The sequence below is a fragment of the Poecile atricapillus genome, chromosome 25, assembly GCF_030490865.1.
Source record: "Poecile atricapillus isolate bPoeAtr1 chromosome 25, bPoeAtr1.hap1, whole genome shotgun sequence".
Classification (NCBI taxonomy): Eukaryota; Metazoa; Chordata; class Aves; order Passeriformes; family Paridae; genus Poecile; species Poecile atricapillus.
The window spans coordinates 3945105-3967375 of NC_081273.1; the positions used below are offsets into that span (position 1 = coordinate 3945105).

The following is a 22271-nucleotide window of genomic DNA, read 5'->3' on the forward strand; positions in this document are numbered from 1 at the left end:
TGACATTTTTCTACTTCTGGGATTTTCTCCAAGTACACAGCGGCGTGGGAAGGGAAAAAAAAAACACAATAGCTTCATGAAGGACTTTCAGCAAATCCTGAGCTAAAGAATCATAATTTTGCAGTTCAGAAAAAGTCGAATTTTCATTTTTTTTTCAGCCTCTTTACAGCAGAGGCTCCCTGTAGCTGCAGCAGCTCCTGAACTGAAAAGCAAACAGGAAACATGTCCCGAGGAAGTGCAGTGTTCGGAAGGGAACAGCCCACTGTGAAATGCCTGAGCTCTGGGTAGGAATTCCAGGCTCTATAAATAGCCACAGACATGGTCGTGTTAGCCCAGGGTTCCAACTCATAATTGCCTCCAAAAGGATTCCTTAAAAATTAAAAAACATTGTTTTTGTTTAAGTATTACCCATCAAATAGTCCCAACTCACAGCCAGCAGGGCATCCTCTCTATGGCTTCACCTTCCCCAGAGCAGCCTCACCTCTCAAAGACTCCCAGGGACTAAAAAATTCCCTTCTCCAAGTGCCCACGCAGTGCAAACAAAGGGCTGAGGAGGCTCAGACAGATTAATTTGCCAGGAAAGGTGCCTGACCTGCAGGCAGAGAATTCAATGTGCTGCCTGTGAGGCACCACTTCAGCCACACTGGGATTCTCCCATATGGTAAAAAGAGAAAAGGCTGCAGGAGTTAGGAAAGCACCAAAAAAAACCCCTCTGTGGGTCTGTGAAGTGCATGCAAAACAAAACCTGTTAGTGACAGAACCAGCGGGAGGGGAAATTAGAAACAAATCAGGAAATGTTACGGGGAGAGAGGAAGAACTGCTACAGAGAATGTCAGGATGGAAGGAGGAGAGAGCTCAATTGGAATGCACCTTGGTTACAGGTGTACAGATCCCCAGGAAAATGTGGCAGGTGGGTAAAATCCCGAGTCCTCCCCGAAGTCAGCAGCGATCTGCAGCGTTACAGATGCCATCACAGCATCTGCCAGCTACGGCACACCTCCATTTCCCTGGGAAAAAAAAAAACCTCTGCAGGGACTCTGTGCTGCAGCAGCTGGGAAGTCACATGAGGCTTCATTTCCAGCTAGAAAAAATATGCATTTCTCTCTCTGGGCATGCCGGGAGCTGTAGTTCCATGGGCAGAGCAGAGAGTGCCTGAGAGCCATTTCTGAGCTGTGACTGCAGCCTCTGGCCTGAGCAGCAACCTGGAGCTTGGGCTCCAGAAAAGTGGGACAGCAGCACAGCACCTTCAGCTACTTGGAATTAGAGACTGGAGAAAAACACCCCTCCATCAAAAAGGAGAAAAATAATTCCCCAGAGAGACTTGGGAATAGGAAGAATATCTGTGTCGGGAGGATGAGGGGCAGCACCAGGAAGGCAGAGAAAGTGGGATGATTCAGATCATAACTGCTGCCTTCTTGAGCAATATCAGAATAAAAAAATGCTGCTCTCCCACTGCCTTTTGGCTCTTTCCCTCCCCTCATTGTCCTGCCTGTTTGAACTCAGCCTTCCCTTTGCCTGAGGTGGTGCAATAACCTCTCCCAGCCTGGAAAGGCTCAGTTGTTCTGCAAAGCTGGGTAACAGAGAGCCCCGTGACTCATGGCATGCCCCAGAGAGAAATCCTCCTTCTCAATTGCTGCTGCATCCAAAGGAAAGTGGTTTCCCAATTTCTTCATTGCCAAGAACCTGCAGCCACTGTGAGAAGGCAGCAAGACGTCACTACCTTGGGCAGAAATATTAGAGACTGGGAGATTGTGAATTACCTCATGGCCTGAAATAATTCCCATCACACGGCAGCCCAACACCTGAACAGTTCAGGATTTTCACTCAGCATAATGCTGAGCACACAGACTCCCCAAATCAGAGTGCTTCTAAATGCCTAAAGCCTTTAGACCTGTTGGAACTGAAGTCTTTCCAGTCCATGAAGCTAAATCTTTATATGCAGTCCAACAGCCTGGAGTCCCTGGCACTGCCTGAGGGATCATCCATGGAGACACTGGGGAAACCAAACCTTCTGTTCCCATCTGGACCTGTGGGGTATCTCATGCAAGATCCTATAAAAAAATAACCTCCAGTTTCAGATAAAGTGGTGAAGAACACACACCACGATATTTTTTTGGCTTTAGGAGTAAAAGCCACTAGAGGGATGACTGCAGAGGAGGAGAAAGATCCTGAATCCTTCATTTCTGAAACCTGAGACAGAAAAAAGCAGCTGAAGAACACAACTTGAGGCTGCAGAGAGCAGCAGAGGATTCCCCTTCCCCAGAGTGTCACACTCCACAGAGCCACAGTCCCCGAGGACCCCAGCACCAACCCTGGCTTCTCAGGGCACTGATGGGTGGCAGGTGCTGCACAAAGCCCAAACTCACATAAAGTCAAAGATCCTTTTCCAGAGTAAGGAAATAATGAAATCTTACAGTGCTGGAAGCTTTGACCCCCAAACTGGCCCATATTCCCATGGCCTGGCATCGAAACAGCAGGAAAGGGTTCAGCAGCCAAAGGTTTGGAGCAGGGCTCACCAAGACAAAGCAGGCAGCAGGGAAAGCTGAAGGAAAAGTATCAGGTTAAAGTTGGAGGAGAAGAGGGGAAAAAAAGCAGAGGGGCTCTAGGGCAGAGCTTGGCTGGTTCCATCCCAGTGCCTGACCTTGTTCCACGCTCCTTATCACCAGAACGCACAAGAAATGCTCTGCCCAGGCCAGGGAGGGATGGAGGGGGAGGCAGACAAGCAGAAGAAGAAAGGCAGAGGTCAGCGAGCACTCACACGGTTACAGTCATCGGCAGGAAGGGGGGAGTCTGTCCCAGGCCAGCTCCCAGCAACCTGAGGGAGCGTCCCTTCAGCAGCAGGGGAGGAAACACCGCTGGACTCAAAGAGGATAAAATCCCAGCTGGGTTACACACGCACAGTGGGGCAGGGGGAAAAGCAGCACAGAGCCGTGACCTCAGAATCCAGCGTGGAAGGATGCAGAGCTGCCATGGAGGCAGCCCTGGGATGGTTTTGGGGCTGCTGTGGCCACTGCAGGCTGGCCCCAGAGGAAGCAGCGCTGACGAGGATGATGAGAGGGCAGAGCTGTGCCAGCTCCACTGAGCCGGAGCTGCGCAAGAGGCAGCGGGCTCTGCTCTGCTCTCAGATTTCTCCCATCACAGGCAATTCCATTTTAAAGGAGCAGCTGCCTTGGAGCCTTTGGCCAGATGCACTGATGCTGTGGGTGAGATGCAGAAAGATGAGAGCGTGAATTCTCTGTGGAAACAGAGTTGGAGGGCAGTGATTACTGGAGTGAAACTCTCCAGGGAAGAATTTACCAACCAGACTGTGCACAGCTTTTCCCAAATCTCCTGAAATAGAGGAGAAGACACCTGGTGAAAAGAGTGGAAGGAAGCCAGGGGATGCCTTGCAGAGGTAAAATCCATAAAAGTATGTTCCAAGCTCCTTTTGAATGGCTGGTACCTCTCCTTTTTGACAGCTGACTATGAGATGTGAAGATGCACGTATTTCCCAAGGTAACCATTGTGGATCTTTTCACATGCCAAAGATTTACAGCACTAAAAGCACGGAACAGGCCATGATGAAGCGTGTGTGTGCTGACTGCAAAGTCGGGAGAGAGATGGTTTGTTCAGGGACTCACACTGATGGCAATCTCCACAGCACAAGAGCAGGAGGATCCTTCACCAAACCAGTGCAAAACACCTCCAATTCCCAGTTCAGACCAGTGGAATTTTTCTGTTCCTACAGAAAATTAAGAAGAAATGCTCTGCAGTGATCAGCTGCATTTCAGAAACAGCTGATGGCTGTAACATCCAAAGGTCTCTGTAAGGACAGGAGCATTCCAGCTGAAGGAAGCGATTCCCAGATCCTTTTCCACCACTCACAACCTGCCCGAGTCCCAGGGGAAGCTGAGGCAGCACCAGGGTGGCTCAAGAGCAATTTCTCCTCCAGATGCTTAGGCAGGAGGATCAGCATCCCCCTGTGCCTTCAGCTTCCCTCAGTCAGGGCTGTGACCAGCGAAATTCCAGTTTATTGTGGGCCCAGATTCTCCAAAAGTTGAAGGGGGAGAACAAAATATGCCATAAAAGATAAACCTTCTGTTTCTGCCCTCCCATTTACTGGCTTTCATCTCACTTATCCCTGGACTATTTCTCCTCACCTGTGCTTTTATCCTTCCTCTGCACATCAAACAGGTCACTGTAAATTCAGAGATTTTGCCCCATCTCATCCCCAACATCAGGTGAAGCTTGAAATCTTTGAGATTTTATTAAGAGCAGAAGCAAATTAAAGCTGTGACAGCACAAGGGCCTCCTACCTTCAGGCACCCTTTTCACCCCACTGCTTTAAGTTAAAAATCTCTGTAAAAAGGGTTAAAAATCTCTGTAAAAAGGGTGGGAAAAGATGGCATTTACTCCTCACAGGCACCACCAGCAGCAGCTCCATCTGCTAACTCGACTCTTCAGCACAAGAAGAGACACTCTGTGGTCCAGCTGGGATGTGGGACATCATATTTTAGAGTTTTATTAAGTGGATGCCCATTTCCACCTCCCAGGAAGACTCCTGAAATGGGAAACTCCCCTTTTAAGCTGGATTTTGGCTGCAAATAAGCTAAGGGACATGTTCTATTATGTGCATCCTCACATATTATTTGTCTTCTCTATTGTTTAAACCCACAGATGGAGCTGTGTGCAACTAAAATCACTTTTTACTTCCCCTAAAGCAGCACACCAGGTCCCAGAACATCCCCCAGGAAATTCTACACGCAAGCAGCGTTAACAAAATATTTTTGCCAAGACAGCAAACCGGATTTGCAATGATTCACAAGGAAAGGACGTCAGGAAAAAAAAGAGTTCCTGAAGAGCTGCACCCCATCCCACCCCATTTCACTTGGACACCACCTTTGTGTCACTGCACTCAAGGGACAAATCACTCCCAGGGCTTTTTATTTTTGCAGCAGGAGCACACTCAAGGCATGACTCACATCTTTCTGATGCCAGCCCAGCTGAAATGTTCCCAGCACGAAGGAAGGTGGGTTTCTGTGACAGGCAGACAAAGAGGTGTTGCCCACACTCTGCTCTTTCTCAGGGAACCCTGTGCTCATTTCCAGCACCCATTCATTCTGTTATCATGACTAGCACAGCTGAAATTCCCAAATCCTTTGGGATTTTTGGCACATGCAATAGGATTGGGAGGACAGTTATAAACTCTTAAATGCATCCCACACACCCCAGCTTAAAAAGGCAACCCCGTGAGATGAGGTGGGCAAGTCTGACCTGGAGATTTAAAGCCCAAAACAGCCACTCCCTGCAGAAACCTGGCCACACAAGCAGAATTAACATCAGGCTGCCCAATGAACCCTCCCTTCTGTGCATCTGAAACCCCCAGCTCTGGCTGGGACGGGCTGGAACCGGTTCATTTCCGTGACACCCTCTATGGTTATTTTATAGCAGAACTGAAGTTTCAGTGCTGCAGCAGGAGCCCACAATGGCCTTGTCTCTCTTTCCTGGTCTTGCCCTTGATTGGGCCAGCAATTGGACCATTTTCAGACAATCTCAGAGAGCCTCAGACAGGCTGAGTGGCCACACAGCCCCTCTCAGAATGGGCTCCTTCTCTCCGCTGCGCACCGGACGGAAGGAGGAGCGGGCAGAACAAATCTGAATTAATCCCCTCAACCAGCAGCCCTGCTCTCCACAGCCAGTTGGCACCTCAGAGCTTGGGAAACCCTCCCTGAGCAGGGCATGGGAGCAGGGGAACAGAGCTAAAATGGGGAATCCTGTACCAGGGGCACTGCCAGGTTTTGTGAGCAAAACCTGGGCTCTGCCAAGCAGCCGAGTCACACCTGGAGACTCAGGGGGCACAGGGAAATACCTTTGGGTCACTCACAACAAGTTACAGGCCCCAGAAATCATCCCAACCTCTCCTTTGCCACTTCTCCACCACAATATTCCGAGAATCCCAGCGTTCCAGGGACTCAGAGGTGATGGGGTGACCATTACTTACAGAAAATGAAGTGAAGCACAACAAACTTCTGCTCTTGGGAACGGGAGGGGAGGGTAAGGAGCCTGCCCAGCGTCTCAGAGAGGGAAAAAGAGGGATATTAAAGCACCTCTGCACCTCCTCCTCGTGTTCCCGAGCATCTGGAGCGAGTGACACAGCCCAGAGAGGTCTGCCAGGCCTCCCCTGCACCCAGTGACAGGGGACAGTGACAGGCTGAGCTCATCGTGGCTAAACCAGCCCAGCAGAGACAGAACTTCCACCAAAAAACCCAAAACCCAACAGTGATGGCATGTGAGGGACAGGGAGCATGAGGTGTTCCCTTTCACTGACTCAAGCCAAGGGAACAGAGCTGAACTTAAGCTGCTCTTGTCAGCCAGAGCTGAGATGGGCAAAAAAGGGACATAATCTAAATATTAACCATCTTTCTTACCAAAAAACCCAACTTGCTTCATCCTGGTTAAACTCCTATTTAATATTTAGTCAAACTGACTCAGAGTTTGGAGTTAGATCCAAACCCAAAGTCACTTCCAAGTTATTGCAAAAGCAGCAGGGTTCTGATCAGGGACCCTGTGAGAGCTCAGCAGCCTCCAAGTCCTGCCCAGAACACTTTTTAAACCCCCTGAAGATGATCCATCTGGGAGGGACAAAAGCTTCTCAGGAATTTGGATCAGGATGCTCCCTACCAAGGATCTTTGCAGGAAAAGGGGCTCAGAATGTTGTGCCAAAGGGAAAAAGACAGAGGGAGAAAGATGCAGAATAAACAAGTCCTAAAAACATAAATAACATGGATGTCACATTTATGAGGCCTCATTTATCCAGTTTCAAACTTTGACCTCTTTTCTGCTCTTCCCACAACTTCCTGGGAAAATTCAAGCAGCCAACAGAATTTCTTCAACTTGTCTCTGTTGCGAGCTTTTCCCCAATCCCCTTGAAAGCTGTCTTCTGAATTTTGATCCATTATTTGAGAAATCTTTATTGGATTGCTCAGAGCAACAGCAAGCCCTGAAGCCCTGCAACTGCAGAATTAGGAGCTGCACAGAATAAGGAAATAAAATGAGATGCAGGAGATATCAGAGATCTTGAATTTAACTGTGCTTCCCCATTTCCTCCATTAGATATGATCTCTATGTAAATCATTTGGATTTACAGCCCTGTAAATGTAAATAATTCTGATTTATTTGATTTTTTTTTGTGTAAATAGTTTTTTTATTATCTCTTGTAAACTGCCACTCACTTCCCTCTCCTCCATTTCCAGCCTTGCTTTCCATGCTCTCCTCCTTAGGCTGAGTCTAAGGACTGATTTTATCTCTGCTTCATTAGCTCAAATTTTAACTGAAACACACTTTGCACCCTTGAACCTGACGGGTGCCTCGGTGCTGTGACAAAGAACAAGTCCTTGGACCAAGCATGGACAGGCTCATGAATTTGGGGTTAATTTGGTGCAAATTCAAGGTAATTCATGCATGGCTTTGTCTCCTTTCAGTGACTGTGGGGTCTCTCATGTGCACACATCTCATCCAAATCCGTGACTCCATCCCACCCCTGGAGTTATTTTAAATCAGGCACAATTATTTGGAGCCTCTAGCTCAGCTCTGCCTGAGTTTGTGCTTACACAGAAGCGATGTTTCAGCATCTGAGCAACTCAGACTTAATTCACCACCTCTGTTTTCCTGTGAGGTAAAAAAAGGAATTCTCCTGATTTCATAAATGAAGTGACTCACCCAGGCAATCAGCAAGCAAAGAACCGAGCCCTAAACTCACACAAAACCACTTTCCAGCACATCCCACTAAATCCTTCCTCCTAAAAACCCCGGTACAGGACTCTGGTACCCCGAGACGAAGCGTGGCTCCCCCTCAGCACAAGCCAGGCACGGCAGAGCCAGGATAACTTACAGGGATTTGCAGAGGGAAAGCTTTTTCCTCAGGGAGGAGACACAGGGGTGGCAGACCTGCCTGGCCACGCTGCCACACGATGCTGTGCCAGGGTAGGGCTTCTGGACCATGGCAGCGCTTCCCAAGCCTCCAGCCAGCAGCAGCACTCACACCTCCGCAGAAAAGACTGCCAGAGAGCCCCAAATTCACCCACAGCAGGGCAAAATGTTCAGGCTTCTCCTCAAAGATCCAGGAGCCCTTGGAAATCCCTCGCTGAGAAGGGAACTCCACCAGCAGCGCCTCTGGTGAAGATCCTGGCTGGGAGGGTTCCAGCCATCCTCAGCTGTGTGCTCTTCATTTTTTTTCATCTCAGAATCAACTCAGCAGCTCAGCAGCCCTTTGTTTTTGGCTGGGGCAGCTTCTTTCAGCACTTTCCCAGCTGTCCTGAGGCGGGTGCAGCTCGTTCCCTGCTCTAAGCATCTCCTTCTGCTCCTGCCCTCCTCGGGGATGCCAGGGCAGCGTGCCAAGGCAAGCTGCACCTTCCCAGGGCACAGCACCCGGCTCCCTGCCCTCCCTCTGCTCACATCCCACAGCTCTGATAAAATCCTGCATGGCTCTGGGGTTTTTAGGGTTTTTTCTAAGAGCTGATGTACAATGGTCAAAGGATAAGCGACCAGAACTGCCTTGGAATCCTTCAAAACGGAAGCTCAGAGCTTCAAATCGCGATCAAATCTAATTCAAATCAAAGATTTGAAGCTCAGAGATTCAAATCTTCAAATGAAAATGGAGGACTCTTTGTTACTGGTCAAAAAAAAAACAAAACACCTAAAAGCAGCAAAAATAAATCCTCCTTATTCAGTTGTTGGAGGGGGTCTAAAAGATTCAAGATGCCTCAGAAACAACTTTCATCTGTGCTATTTATCATAGCAGACAGCAAGCTCTCAAAGGCTCTGTCAACCTTCTCACTAATTCCTGTCCAGCTTACACTAAAAGGTGTGCTTGAGTTATTTTTTGGTGAAGATTTATGAGCACAAACCACCAATATCCAAAGGAAGCCAGTGGAGGCTGAGGGAATTACATCAGCAAATGAGACCAAAAAAACCAGCAGAAAAGGTAATTTACTATCCCTCAAATGGAGAATTTTAGGATCCATGAAAAGAGAATTTAACTGTAATTAAATTTAGGCAGCAGGAATGTTGCTAAATGTAAGAGGTCAGTTACTCTGGCTTTGCATAAATAGTTTTGAGATCTGCCTGTGCTGCTGAAATCTGCTCCAGGAACATTCAGCACCAACCTAAATGCTCCCTTTAAAATCCATCTGAAACAGGCAGCACTTCCAAATGATTCCCTGCTGCTCCACCCAGACATTTATTAACAAATCCTACCCCTGTTCAACCTGTGGAATTCCAGCTGAAATGGAATAACAGCACCTCAGAGGTGACGTCCCCACTTCGCTGTCCCACTCTCTATTTCCTGGCTTCAAACACCTGCCAGTCAATTAGGGATGTTTTGTTAATTAGTCCAGCTCCACAGCCATGGGGAGATGGATAATTGGAGTGAAATACGGATGAAAAGTGAGTTACACCTCCCAAGAGCTGATTCTGAACCAAAAACTCTCGTGGTATATTTAACTGGCTCCTTAGGGTCACTCTCAAGTGAGTCAATTCCTGCTATTCCAGGGGCATTTTTCCCATTTTCAAGCTGATGAAAAATGCAGCTTTTTAAACACAGCTAAACCCAATGTAAATCACATTTCTTCTTAGATAGCTCTGAGAAGTGCAAGGAAAATAAATCAGTGATAACTCAGGGCTCACAGCTCAAGAAAAACTCAGCAAATTCAGGCTCAAAAGTTGAACTACGAGATGCAGCAGAGCTCCTCATCACGTGGCTCTGAGCAGAGCAACATTCATAAATCATGCACAAAAATAAACGACAAAAATCGGTTTTCAACAGCTTTTGTGCCAATGCTGCAGTTTGAAATGGTCATTAATCAACCCAAATTAAAGTTTCTCCTGGAACTTCACAGCACCCAGGTGCTGCACACCAGTTCCAGAGCTCAGGACTGCCGGAACACATCGAAAGTGAATAAAACAACCAAGCTCAGAGGTGTCTTTGCTGAGGACAGGATCCACCCAGGAAATTCCATTTGTGCATTTTTAAGGATCAGAAGTGCTAATTACCATCACACAGCAGGTCTGATGATGCTGCTACAGCAGCTGGAGTTTGGGGAATGAGCCTCAAAAGAAAATTCTGGCTATTTCAGGGGCTGGATGCATTGTCCCACTTTCAAGGTGATGAAAAACGCAGCTTTTTGAATCGCTGAGACTGATTTAAATCAGATTTTTTGTTCAACAGCTGTGAGAAACACCAGGGAAGTAAGTGAGGAGCTGGAGCAGCTCAGCAGGTGTGGTTTGACAGCCCGGGCTCAGACTCACCTGTCCTCGCGCGAGGGGCTCAGGAACCGCGCGGAGTCATCGTCGTGGCTGCTCTGCTGGCTGCTCTGCTGGCTGCTGCAAGAGACAGGCACAGTTAGAGCTGGGGAACTCATGGGAACGCTCTGCCTAAACCTGGGAAACACACACAGGGCTGGGAACCTCCCCTGGAACACTCAGATTAAATCCAGATTGAGGAAAACACACACAGGGCTGGGAAACCTCCTCTGGAACACTCAGCTTAAATCCAGATTGAGGAAAACACAGACAGAGCTTGGGAACATCCTCTGGAACACTCAGATTAAAACAAGATCAAGGAAAACACAGACAGAGCTTGGGAACATCCTCTGGAACACTCAGATTAAATCCAGATTGAGGAAAACACAGACAGGGCTGGGAAACCTCCTCTGGAACACTCAGATTAAATCCAGATTGAGGAAAACACAGACAGGGCTGGGAAACCTCCTCTGGAACACTCAGCTTAAATCCAGATTGAGGAAAACAGATCTTTGTGACCTCTGGAACACTCAGATTAAATCCAGATTGAGGAAAACATAGACAGAGATGTTTGACCTCCTCTGGAACACTCAGCTTCAAATCCAGATGCAGGAAAACACAGACAGAGCTGGGGAATCTCCTCTGGAACACTCAGCTTAAAACAAGGTCAAGGAAAACACAGACAGAGCTTGGGAACCTCCTCTGGAACACTCAGATTAAATCCAGATTGAGGAAAACAGATCTTTGTGACCTCTGGAACACTCATCTTAAATCCAGATTGAAAAAAAACACAGACAGAGCTGGGGAACCTCCTCTAAAACACTCTGCTTAAATCCACATTGAGGAAAACAGATTTGTTTGACCTCCTCTAGAACACTCAGCTTAAATCCAGGCCACAGAAAACACAGACAGAGCTGGGGAAGTCCTGTGAAACACTCATCTTTAAATCCAGATTACAGAAAACAGATCTTTGTGGCCTCTGGAACACTCAGCTTAAATCCAGATAGAGGAAAACATCTCTGTGACCTCTGGAACACTCAGCTTAAATCCAGATATAAAAAAACAAAACACAGACAGGGATGTTTGACCTCCTTTGGGACACTCAGCTGTAAATTCAGATTACAGAAAACAGATCTCTGTGACCTCTGGAACACTCAGCTCAAACCCAGATGGAGGAAAACACAAGGTTCACGCTCCATGTTCGGGGCTGAAAAGAGGAAGCAACAGGAGGCATTAAGTTTATATCTGATTCACAGCCAGCACGAGGCTTTGGAGTCTCTCTTTGTGACACTTTCATGAGAACTTTCTGAAATGTAAAAGTGACCTTGCACATCACCTGGACAGCATCTCACAATCTCTTACAGCCAAACATTCCAGCACCAAGCAGAAGTAGTAAAAACTTTTGACACGGCCAGCACTGAACTTGTGGTGAGACTTGCAAGCTGAGCCCACAAGATGTCAGTGTCCCCCCTGAAATGGGTGTTTTGTGGGGGATAATTGTATTTCCTGCACATTTATCCTCTGCAGCTCGCCTCAATCCCCCTCTGGCAGCTCCAGGGGCTGCTCAGGATTCCTGCTGCAGCTTTGCTGCCGTGCAGGAGCTCTCCTGAGCACGGGGAGAGCTGATTCTGCCTCCAGGTAAGGCTGGAGGGGTTCCTGGGAGAGATTTCATCTGCTCTGCTGGGTACCACTGCCTCTGAAACCACAAACCTGTCTGGGAACTCAGAGCAGGATAAATCTCTCTGTGGACAGGATCTAAATCGTTAAAAGATTTTAAGTTTGTGTCACCTGCTTGCAGTCCCAGCTCTGCTGCACTGGACACAGACCTGCACACCACGCTGTGCAGAGCCACTGAAAGGCAAATGTGGGATTAAAAAAAAAAACCTCCACCAAATTACATCTTTTCATTCTAAAGAGTAATTTTTATCCAGTTTATTTTGGGGGAAACAGCACCAAAGCTGCAAATAGCACATTTCCATGAAGTGTATTTGATAATTAAATCAAATAAAGGGATGTCTTTTCTCCCTTCTGGTGAGAGTTTTTTGCCAAAGAATTTGCAGTTTTCTGCAAAAAAACAAAAAGCCAGTGAATCTCAATTTCATTCAAGGGCTCCACTTTATTGAAGATGACCTCTCTGAGAGCACAGCACCTGCCTTGGGGACACATTTGGAATTTGGGAGCCATCAGCTGGCACTGCCCACTGTTCCTGCTTCCCCAGAGCAAGAGACAGAACGCTGTTACTGCCAGCAGAGAGAGGAGAGCAGGCTGAAGCTTTCAGGAAAGGTAATTAGTGATCAGTAATCATGAAAATCCTTGCTAAACCAATATAGAAATCGGCCTCTGAGGCTGGGCATGGGAAACCACAGAACTCCTGCAATAAGGGAGGAATTCTGAATTGGCTCCAAGCTGGAAATCAACAGCTGGGTAAGAACAATGCATTCCTAAAAGCAAATAAATCTTTTTCTTGCACTTCTGAGCTTCATTATGGGCCAGGGAACGGGGAAAGAGCACAGAGGGAACCACATTTACCTTCCCCTGCCAAAGGAATTCCTCCTTTTGATCAGAGGAAGCATTGCAGGGATTATTTCTCTAATTTCTTGTTTCTGTATAGGAAACCCTCCCACCAAACTTTCCCATTTCACTTCAGATGGAGCAGATGGAACCAAACTTACCCAAGGAGAATTCCCAGTCTATCCCAGCCCAGCAATGCTGGGAACACCATGTGAAAACTCCCTTTGGGACAGCTAAAATGAACCTTAGACCTCTTCCTGCTCATCCACCCAATAAAGTTCACATTCCAAATGAAGGTTTAAAATTTAACAGAACCCAGGTATTGCAGCTCATTGAAATACAACCTCAGCTCGAGCCTGTGAGCAATTAAACTCTCAGAGAAAAATCACTTTTAACCCACCTGGCCCCTCAGCAGGAGCTGTTCACCAGAAAAGTGATTTCCATACAAATTTGGGAGCTTTTCACACAACATAAAATTATTTCAACCTTCTGGTGATTAGGCATTGAAACTGTTAAATTAGCTAAAATGCTCAGAGTGGTAGAAATGCAGAGTTTTATGATGTTTTTCAGTCCATTTGAGGATAACCTGTTATTAAGTGTTCCTTTGGAACAGTAATGACAATTTAAAAGATGGGGTAGTGAAAGGAGATAAAGAAAGGTGGGATTTGTACTGAGGAATAACACAGAAAGAAGTATTCAGACAGAATTTTGTATCCACAGAGAAGGTCAAAAGCTGGATAAAACTTTCAGGGAATCAGCAAAACAAGCTTGTCTCATTCCAAAGCTCAGCAGTGATAAACCTGAATTTGGACAAGGTTTAAATCTTCAGGTGCACGAGCCCAGGGTGCCCTTTCTGCTCCTACAATTTCTGAGACAATAAAAATACTTTAAGGTTTGTGCCCTGTGTTTTTTCCCTTAATTCTCATGCAAACTCATTAGTTATTACTTTAGAAAATGAAGAAAAATCCTCAACACAGATTAACCAGGCCTTTTAACCATTAAATCTTTGAAGATTCTGCTTTAAGCTCCCTCCCAACCCAAACCATTCTGGGACTTTCCTCGTGTCCTGGGAACCTGCAGCTTCTGTGGGAATCTGGCTCTGAAGGTGCTTTGGCTTTGAATTTTCGGGCTGAAAGGCTCAGGGCTGCCAAGGACAGCCCTCCTGGACTGGTATCCCTGGAACTGGGCTCAGGGATTTGCCCTTTGTGTCCCTCCATCCTCGTTTTCCTCCAGCACCAACAGCTCCTGGCGTCTGTCGTGGCTCAGTCCCTGCACCACTGTGGGTTTGGGGCACAGGGATGGGATTTTCCAGGCAAAATGAGGCAGCAGGGATGGGAGGGACATTCCTGCTGTTCCGTGGGAAACACGGGGCTGCATTCTGAGTGAAAGTGGGGAATTGAAAGATAAAATTGTCTTTGAGAAGCTCCTAAAGCCCCCTGTGGGAAAACACTCAGGGGGGTTTTGCTTCTGCCACCCCAGGGGCAGCCACAGCTTCCCTGGGGCCTCCTCACCCTCACAGGGAACAATTCCTCCCCCAAATCCCATCTCTGAACCTGCCCTCCTTCAGCTTCAGGCCATTCCCCCTTGTCCTTGTGAAATCTCCCTCCCCATCCCTGTAAGCCCCTTCAGGTCCTGGAAGGTCTCTCAGGTCTCCAAGAGATTCCTGAGATCCAAGCAGGCACTTTCTGCTCCAAACCTCCCCATCCCAACCCTGTTTCACGGATGGGGAGGGTGTAAAGCCGTGTTTGCAGCCTAAACCCTTTAGAAAAGACGAAAAAAAGAGGAGGCACGGCTGTAAATGTCACCTGAGCCCCAGCAGGGGTGTCTCACTCAGCTGGGAGTGAACCTGCAGAGAAACCATCACCTCTCCTCGCTGCAAAGGGTTAAAAGGGGCAGCATGGCCAAGTCCTCTCCTCTCACCTCATTTCATTTGTGAAATCACAAAGGAAAACATCAACACCAACCTCCCCTGCTGCCCAGACAAGCCCTTTCACCAACATCTCATTTACCAGCCAGCAGCAGAGCCTTGGAAGCAGAAACCTGTGGAAAACCACGGAGATAAGGAACATGGGAATGAATTAAATTCCATCTGCACGGATCTCAGATGGCCCAATGGCAAATATTTGCTGACCAGATAAGATCAACAGCATTTCAGTCCCAGGCTGTTTGTAAATCACTCAGTTTTGATACTCTTGGGTGACTGGTTGCCCTAAACCACACAAATACTGGAAGGCAAATATTTTAAAAGAAAACCACAAACTACTGCACAAAGGCAGTGAGATTCAGCCAAAAAAAATAAATAAATTAATTAAATAAAATACCAGGACTGGTGGAATTCACAGTTACTTGGCACAGACTACCAGAAACAAATGGCAAAAAAAAAAAAATCTGCAGTCACAGCAAACAGCACATCAGCGCTCCCAGGAGACAGGAATGCAGAAGATGAAAAAGAAAAAAAAACAAAAACCACTTTTTTGGGAGCACTTTAGGCCTCATCTGAACCTGCAGGCTCAAAAAAGGAAAAAGTTACATTAATACTGGGTTGCCACCAAGCCATCATTTGTGTGTTTTCAAATGTCAGATTAGAAGAGACACCACAGAGAGGAAATTTTGTGCTCTTGGGTTTTCCAAAGCCACCAAAAGCAGAGAAGAGCAGCTGCTTCCCTCAGACACCAACAGCTTCCCCCATGTAACACTTGTCTTCCTAAAATCCTCAATTAACCAGCTCCAGCTACAAGCAAAAATGGGGGGGAAAAACCACATTTGCCTGTCCCATGATGAAACCCCAGTGGAGCCATCGGTTCTTCACACAAATGAGGTTTTAACAAGAATTTTAGCAGAAATAACAAGCCTGGTTCACACCCACTTCCCAGTTCTTGCCGTGCTGCTCAGAGAGGAGCAGCCCCATGTCCTCCCCTCTGAGCCACAGCTGGGAACTGGAAGTTCAGCAAAAACTGAAGAACTGAGAACTGCAAAATTTAGAGCAGCTCATTCTGCTCTAAAACCCCACCAGGGCTCCCCAAACTCCCCAGCACGGGGATGGAGCAGCTCCCTCCTCACCAGGAAACACCTCCATGATATTCCTAAACACTTGGATCACTTTTCCATAATGGAAGAGGCTCTATAACCTTAATCTTGCAGCTTTTTGGGTTTTTTTTTTTTACTTTTCACAGTCAGCAGTTTCTTAGGGGGGAACAAAAAAACAATCACATCACTCAGGTTTTTTCCTCTAGAAAATACCACAATGTTTTTCACACATGTCAAAGTCAGAAAAAGGGGAATGACCATTAATTTACTCCCAGAAATGCTCAGGGTGAATTTCAGTTTAATTAAGGAAAGCAAAAGCATTATGGGCTACTTGAAATTAAAGGCTTGTTTAACTTTATAAGCCAACTCAAAATATCTAAGCCACCAACTTGTAAATAATTTTAGCTCAAGTTCCAACAAATCAGCAATTTACTATTAACTGATTTACATCACTAGAGGGATCAAGAGAAAGGTTTTTAAGGAAAAAAGGAGAATTTTTACCTCAGAACGTGAAGGGAAGCAGCCTCAGAGCCCAGTGCTGAGCAGTGCTGGAGTCTCCCCTCATTTGTTCCACACTTAGAGATAAGTTATCAGGATTTCATCTGAAAAACCTCCACATTTGCATAGCTGGCAGCTCGAGAAACCTCCAGCTCCTCAGCACAGACACTTTTCTGAGCTGGGATGGAATTCATCTCATTTTTAATGTGTTAGAGGAATTTAGGACTTAGACAAGTCTTTCCTTTTGGATGAATCCACAGTGAGTGTCAGATTTTCCAGCAGAAATCCAACCTGAGTTAATTCATCCACAGAAGTGTCAAGAGCTGCTGCACAAGCTGCTCCCCACTGATGCCACAAAATTCACAAGTTTTGCATCTTTTGAAGCACCAAACAGTGCAAAGAGCATCCTTTACCAGTCCTGATCTTAGGCCAAAGGAAGAGCTGTCCTTAAATCTAAGCCTGAATGATCTACTCAGCACTTCTTGCCCCAAAATCACATGCAGGTCCTGAAATTACAAGCAAGGGTGGCTTGAAGAGGGAAATAATAAACTGAAGCTGATCAAGTGCCTTATGCCCACATCAATAATGCATGCAGGCTGCAGGCACAGCAAAATGCCCCTGAAGAAATAAATATCATCGTGTCTTAATAAAAAAAATAAAATCAATTTGTGCACCTGTGTGCAGGGCTGATAGTTTATAAAGGTAAATTGAGCCAATAAATTGGCTGGCAAATGGGTGAGGGGTAGAGGAGGAGCTCATAAAACCCATGCTATTTATCATCCAAACCTTGAGGTTTGGATCCTCATTCCTTGAACAAGGACACGTTCCAGGGACAGTCCTACCCCCAGCTGGAATTGGAATTGGAATTGGAATTGGAATTGGAATGGGAATTGGAATTGGAATTGGAATGGGAATTGGAACTGGAATTGTAATTGGAATTGGAACTGGAATTGGAATGGGAATTGGAATTGGAATGGGAATTGGAACTGGAATTGGAATTGGAATTGGAACTGGAATTGGAACTGGAATTGGAATTGGAATGGGAATGGGAATTGGAACTGGAATTGTAATTGGAATTGGAATGGGAATTGGAATTGGAATTGTCTCTCCCTGCTCTCTCACCATGAACAAAGCAGCATCAGGGGCAGGAAAGGCTCTCTCAGCCATCCCTGGGCTTTAATGGAAGGAAAAGAACAGTATCAGCTTTTAGAGAACCAGCAGGTAAACAAACCTCACCATTATCCAGCCTGTTAAAAACTAACCAGCACGCTGGAGTTTCCGGATGAGAAAAGCAGACCTGGAGCATTAGAGACAGCGTTGGGAGCGCTGAAAGCGTTTGTTTATTCACTTGGATGCTCGATGGATGTTAATGGTCACAGAGCTCTTGCTTGGGGCCATGTGAGCACAGCGAGGAGCAGCTCAGCTGGAGCACAGCCTGCTCCTTCCCAGCCTCCAGCTTTCCTGGGAAAACCCTGCCACCAAACAGGTATCTGGCCACAAAACGGGGATAAAAGTTACCAAAAGGCTCCAAAATCGAAATTCCAGCAGCTTGGGGGCAACTCAGCCAGAGAAACTGAGTGGTTGGGGGCAAACTGCACCGAATTCTCCAGCGGGAGCCACAGCCTGATGGCTGCTCCTGCCACCAGGGGAAATTTGGGAACCCAGCACACGCTGGGAATCCCTGTGACACCTGGACAGGATGAATGAAGGCAATGAAAGCCTGGTGAATGAAGGAATTCTGCTGCACAAAACCCTGCAGCCTCCAGCACAGCTGTCCCTGCTGCCCTCAAACAAAACCTGTCCCAAACAACAGCAGCAGCAGCACAGAGCAGGTGCTCTCCCTGATATCTGCTTTATAGGAAATATCTGATATCTGATTTATAGGAAATACCTGATATCTGTTTTATAGGAAATATCTGATATCTGATTTATAGGAAATATCTGATATCTGTTTTATAGGGAATATCTGATATCTGTTTTATAGGAAATATCTGATATCTGTTTTATAGGGAATATCTGATATCTGTTTTATAGGAAATATCTGATATCTGTTTTATAGGAAATATCTGATATCTGATTTATAGGAAATACCTGATATCTGTTTTATAGGAAATATCTGATATCTGATTCATAGGAAATACCTGATATCTGTTTTATAGGAAATACCTGATATCTGTTTTATAGGAAATATCTGATATCTGATTTATAGGAAATACCTGATATCTGTTTTATAGGAAAACAGCTTCTTGACTAAAAAAAGTTGCATTACATGGCCCTCAGTGCCACAGTTAGTTGAGGTGTTAGGGCATGGGCTGGACTCGATGATCTTGAGGGTCTCTTCCAACCTGGTCATTCTGTGAATTGTGTGAATTTCACTCGGGGCACAGCAAAGTTTACCCCATGTCTCTTTCAAATCAATGCCACAAAACCCCTCAGGGTTTATCAGATTCCTCTCCCTGTTTTCTGCTGAGAGCCCAGGGATGATCTCTGCACTCTGCCAGCCCACAGGCTCAGCACAGTCACCACCAACCTGGGCTAGAGAGGCAAAAATTCCATTTGAGAGCATCACATTTCCCCTGGCACAAAGGGAAGGTCTGGAGCCTGCTGCACATGAAGGAAGGAGGTGCCAGCTTTGGGATGTTAATGCCACCCAAGCCATCCACCACTTCACCCTTTTTCCAGTCACTGCTTCGGAAACATCACCAAAAAATCCCTTGGAGATGAATAAGCAGGAAGTTGTCAGCGTGGCTGTGTAAATAACATGTGTTCAAGGAAACTTGGCTCTTTTTTCTGCCTTCACACCAAAAGAAACGTGCCTTGGCCTGCCTGAAACTCATTCACCATCAAGAAATCCAAATTAAGTCCTTCAGATGAAGGATTGGATCCTTCATCCTCTGAACTTCAGACAATAATTTCAATATTCTGACACTTCAGCACATGCCTCATGCATTATCTTTCCCATTTTGTGTGCTGTGCCTGAATCCCTACTTGCACCATCACTGCTACAGGAAAATCAGAACTATTTCCTAAACCAAGAGAGGTTTTTCCATGTTAACTTGCTGAGAGAGGGATTATCAGATCCTCAGTGGCATGCATTCATTGATGAAAGTTCTTTAAAAATTAGTAAGCTGACAGACTGACCTTGCTAAAGGGACCTGATGCAAGAAAAATTATCACATAATCAGAGTGGATATTCAAAGCTGTGCCCTGTAAACACTCAAGGACCACAGCAGGCAGTGAGTCAGTGTGGTTTGGTGGGTGCAGAAAAGATAAAGGTTTCTCTTTTTCTGGAAGTGCAGCACATCCTTTAAACACAACTCCCCAAATCAGCTGCAGGGGAGCTGCAAAGAGTGGAAGAAAACTTGGCCCACACTAAGCCAGCCTAAGGATTTATAAAGCAGTCATTTCTTGGAGAAATCTTCGACATGTCTTGTGTGTTTGGGGCCTTCAGGAAAGGCAGATTGTTCCAGTGCCCTGCCAAGGGAAGAGTTAATCCCACTGCATGTGGGGTGAACTGCAGAGGGTTACACAAGGTGCATTTATCTCTGTGTGGCCACACAATACAATGCCTGGGCATTAATTCCCTGCGTTGACAGGCTCTTGGAGGTCTTTGGGAATGACTTGTGCCCTTTTCAGCCAAAGGACTCTGCGACTTTCAGGTCTGGGAAGCTGCCAAGGGCTGAGCCCGGACACCTTGACACACAGACCCACTGGGCTGCTTGGTTTCTCTCTCTCTCGTCCTCTGTCCCAAACTAAGGGAGGTCCCAGTGGTAGGAATGAGCATCACCACAAAAGAGCGGCAGAGGTTTGGCAGCATCGCTCCCAAACAGGTAATGCCAGCAGAGAGGTCACTCCTCTCTTTCGTGTCTCCTCAGGACACCTCAGTGAAGTTAAATCTTCTCACCCACTGGCTCGGTGTCACCTGGAAGGCCACGAGCAAGGACAGAGCCTCGCCCTGCCGCTCCCAGAGAGTTCCCAGGCCTTTTTCCTCTGGCACCATCCAACCAACACCACCACGTTCCAGCCAACAAGGCGAGGACAAACTCCAGGAAGAGGCACATCCAGGGGAACAACAGAGCCTTGCAGCCTGTTCTGGACAGCATCACCTTGGGAGCGGGGAAGGGGGGCGGCCGGAGAACCTACCTGCTCTCACTGCACTCCTTCTTCTCTCGGACACGCAGCCACTTCCGAAGGAGGAAGCGCTTGCGGCGTGGGGAGGCACTGGGAGTGGAGCAGTTGGACCAGGGGGTGTCCTCGTCACTGGAGGGGGTGATCTCAATGGATGGCAGCTGCAGGTATTCCTTGCTGGAGGAAGGAGAATCCTGGTACCTGCCGGCCTCCAGGCTCTGCTCCTGCACGTTCTTCATCCTCCTCATCTTGAAGCGCTTCCTGCGCAGGGTCGGGGTGGACGAGCTGGACCAGGCGCAGCCGCCCTCCAGCAGCTGCTGCTCGGGGACCCGCAGCGCCGGGAGCTGCAGGGTTTCTGTCATGTTGGCAGCTGGCATCAGACGCCCTTTCTCCTCCTGCTCCCACCCCCAGGCACTTGTAGCTCCGATCTCGGTGTAAACCACACCGCAAAGCCACGGCTCGCCTTCCTCCTCCCTGCGTGCCCTCCCTCTCAGGCAGGAACCCTCATGTTCTTCACGTGCTCTCATTTAACCAGCGGCGGGGAGGGGATGGCCGGGACACGGACACGCCACAAGGGAAGCCAGTTTCAAGTTTCCTTTCTCCTTCTCTCCCCTCCACCGAGCGCCTGCCCTGCCCTCTCTCCAAGCAGGTTTAGCCCTGGCACAGGGGCCGGAGCGAGGCTTGGCCGGGCTTCAGCTCCCCTGCCCTGCCCCCTTTGCCTTCTCCTGGCTCAGCAAAGGAAAATCTGCCGGGGCTGCTCTAGGAAAACTCGGCTGCGCTTCTTCTCGGGAGGCGAGGCAAGCATGGAGTGGAGCGGCGTGAGCTGTGGGGAGGGCAGAGAGAGAAACAGAGGGAGGGGAGGAACAAGGCTCCATAAAAATCAGGGAAAAGAGCGGCGGGAGCAGTTGTGTCCCTGCGGCGGCTCAGACACACACGGGCAGCTCCCGGAGCCAGCGCTCGGGTTACCGAATATCGCTGCTGCTGCTGCTGCCACAAATCCACCCGCTGCAAAAGGGAAAAGGAGGGGGAAGAGCCTCCCGGAGGCGCCAGCTGGGCGGGGTTGTCCCTTTTGTCCCACCTTCCTGCTCAGCCAGCCCACCCCGAACGGCTGGCAGCGAGCGCGCTTGGACTTTCAGCCTCCTTTCACAATAATTTCTCCTTTTTTGTTGTTGTTTGGGGTTTATTTTATTTTATTTTATTTTATTTTATTTTATTTTATTTTATTTTATTTTATTTTATTTTATTTTTACGTAATTTATTTTTTATTTTTTATTTTTATTTTTATTTTTTTTATTTATTTTTATTTTTATTTTATTTTATTTATTTTTATTTTTATTTAATTTATTTTTATTTAATTTATTTCTATTTTAATTTATTTTAATTTAATTTAATTTTAATTTAATTTAATTTTAATTTAGTTTTTTATTTTATTTTTATCTTTTGTTTTATTTTTATTTTATTTTATTTTATTTTATTTTATTTTATTTATTTTATTTTATTTTATTTTATTCTATTTTATTTTATTTTATTTTATTTTATTTTATTTTATTTTATTTTATTTTATATTTATTTAATTTCATTTCTATTTTATTTCATTTTCATTTTATTTAATTTCATTTTTATTTCCTTTCCTTTCATTTCATTTCATCTCATTTCATTTTTTTTTTTTTTATTTTATTTGTCCCCACTGACTGCTCGCAGAGAAGCCAAAGGAGGAGGGGGATTGAGGAAGAGCCAAAAAAGCAGCAGCAGCAGCAGCAGGTGGCACCAGAACTGGTCGGGCTTTTAGCTCAGTTTCACACAAGTGAAAACTGATTTAAAAGAGTTCT

The 22271-nt window shown here is 46.6% G+C and overlaps 1 protein-coding gene across 6 annotated transcripts in view; it reads right to left on the reverse strand.

Moving 5' to 3' along the window:
• GRAMD1B (GRAM domain containing 1B) overlaps positions 1–21418 on the reverse strand; it is a 94122-nt gene extending 72704 nt beyond the window's left edge. For 2 of the 6 annotated variants that reach the window (XM_058857225.1, XM_058857224.1), the window contains exons 1-2: positions 20458–21139; positions 10285–10359 (exon numbers count right to left, since the gene is read on the reverse strand). In XM_058857225.1, coding sequence (XP_058713208.1) covers positions 10285–10359; positions 20458–20969 — 587 coding nt within the window. In that variant the 5' untranslated portion in view covers positions 20970–21139. Of the gene's footprint in view, positions 1–870; positions 1008–10284; positions 10360–12950; positions 13015–20457 lie in introns of those variants that run through there. The other 4 variants (XR_009279574.1, XM_058857226.1, XM_058857228.1 and 1 more) reach the window with 4 other exon arrangements.
• Positions 21419–22271: the final 853 nt, after the last annotated feature.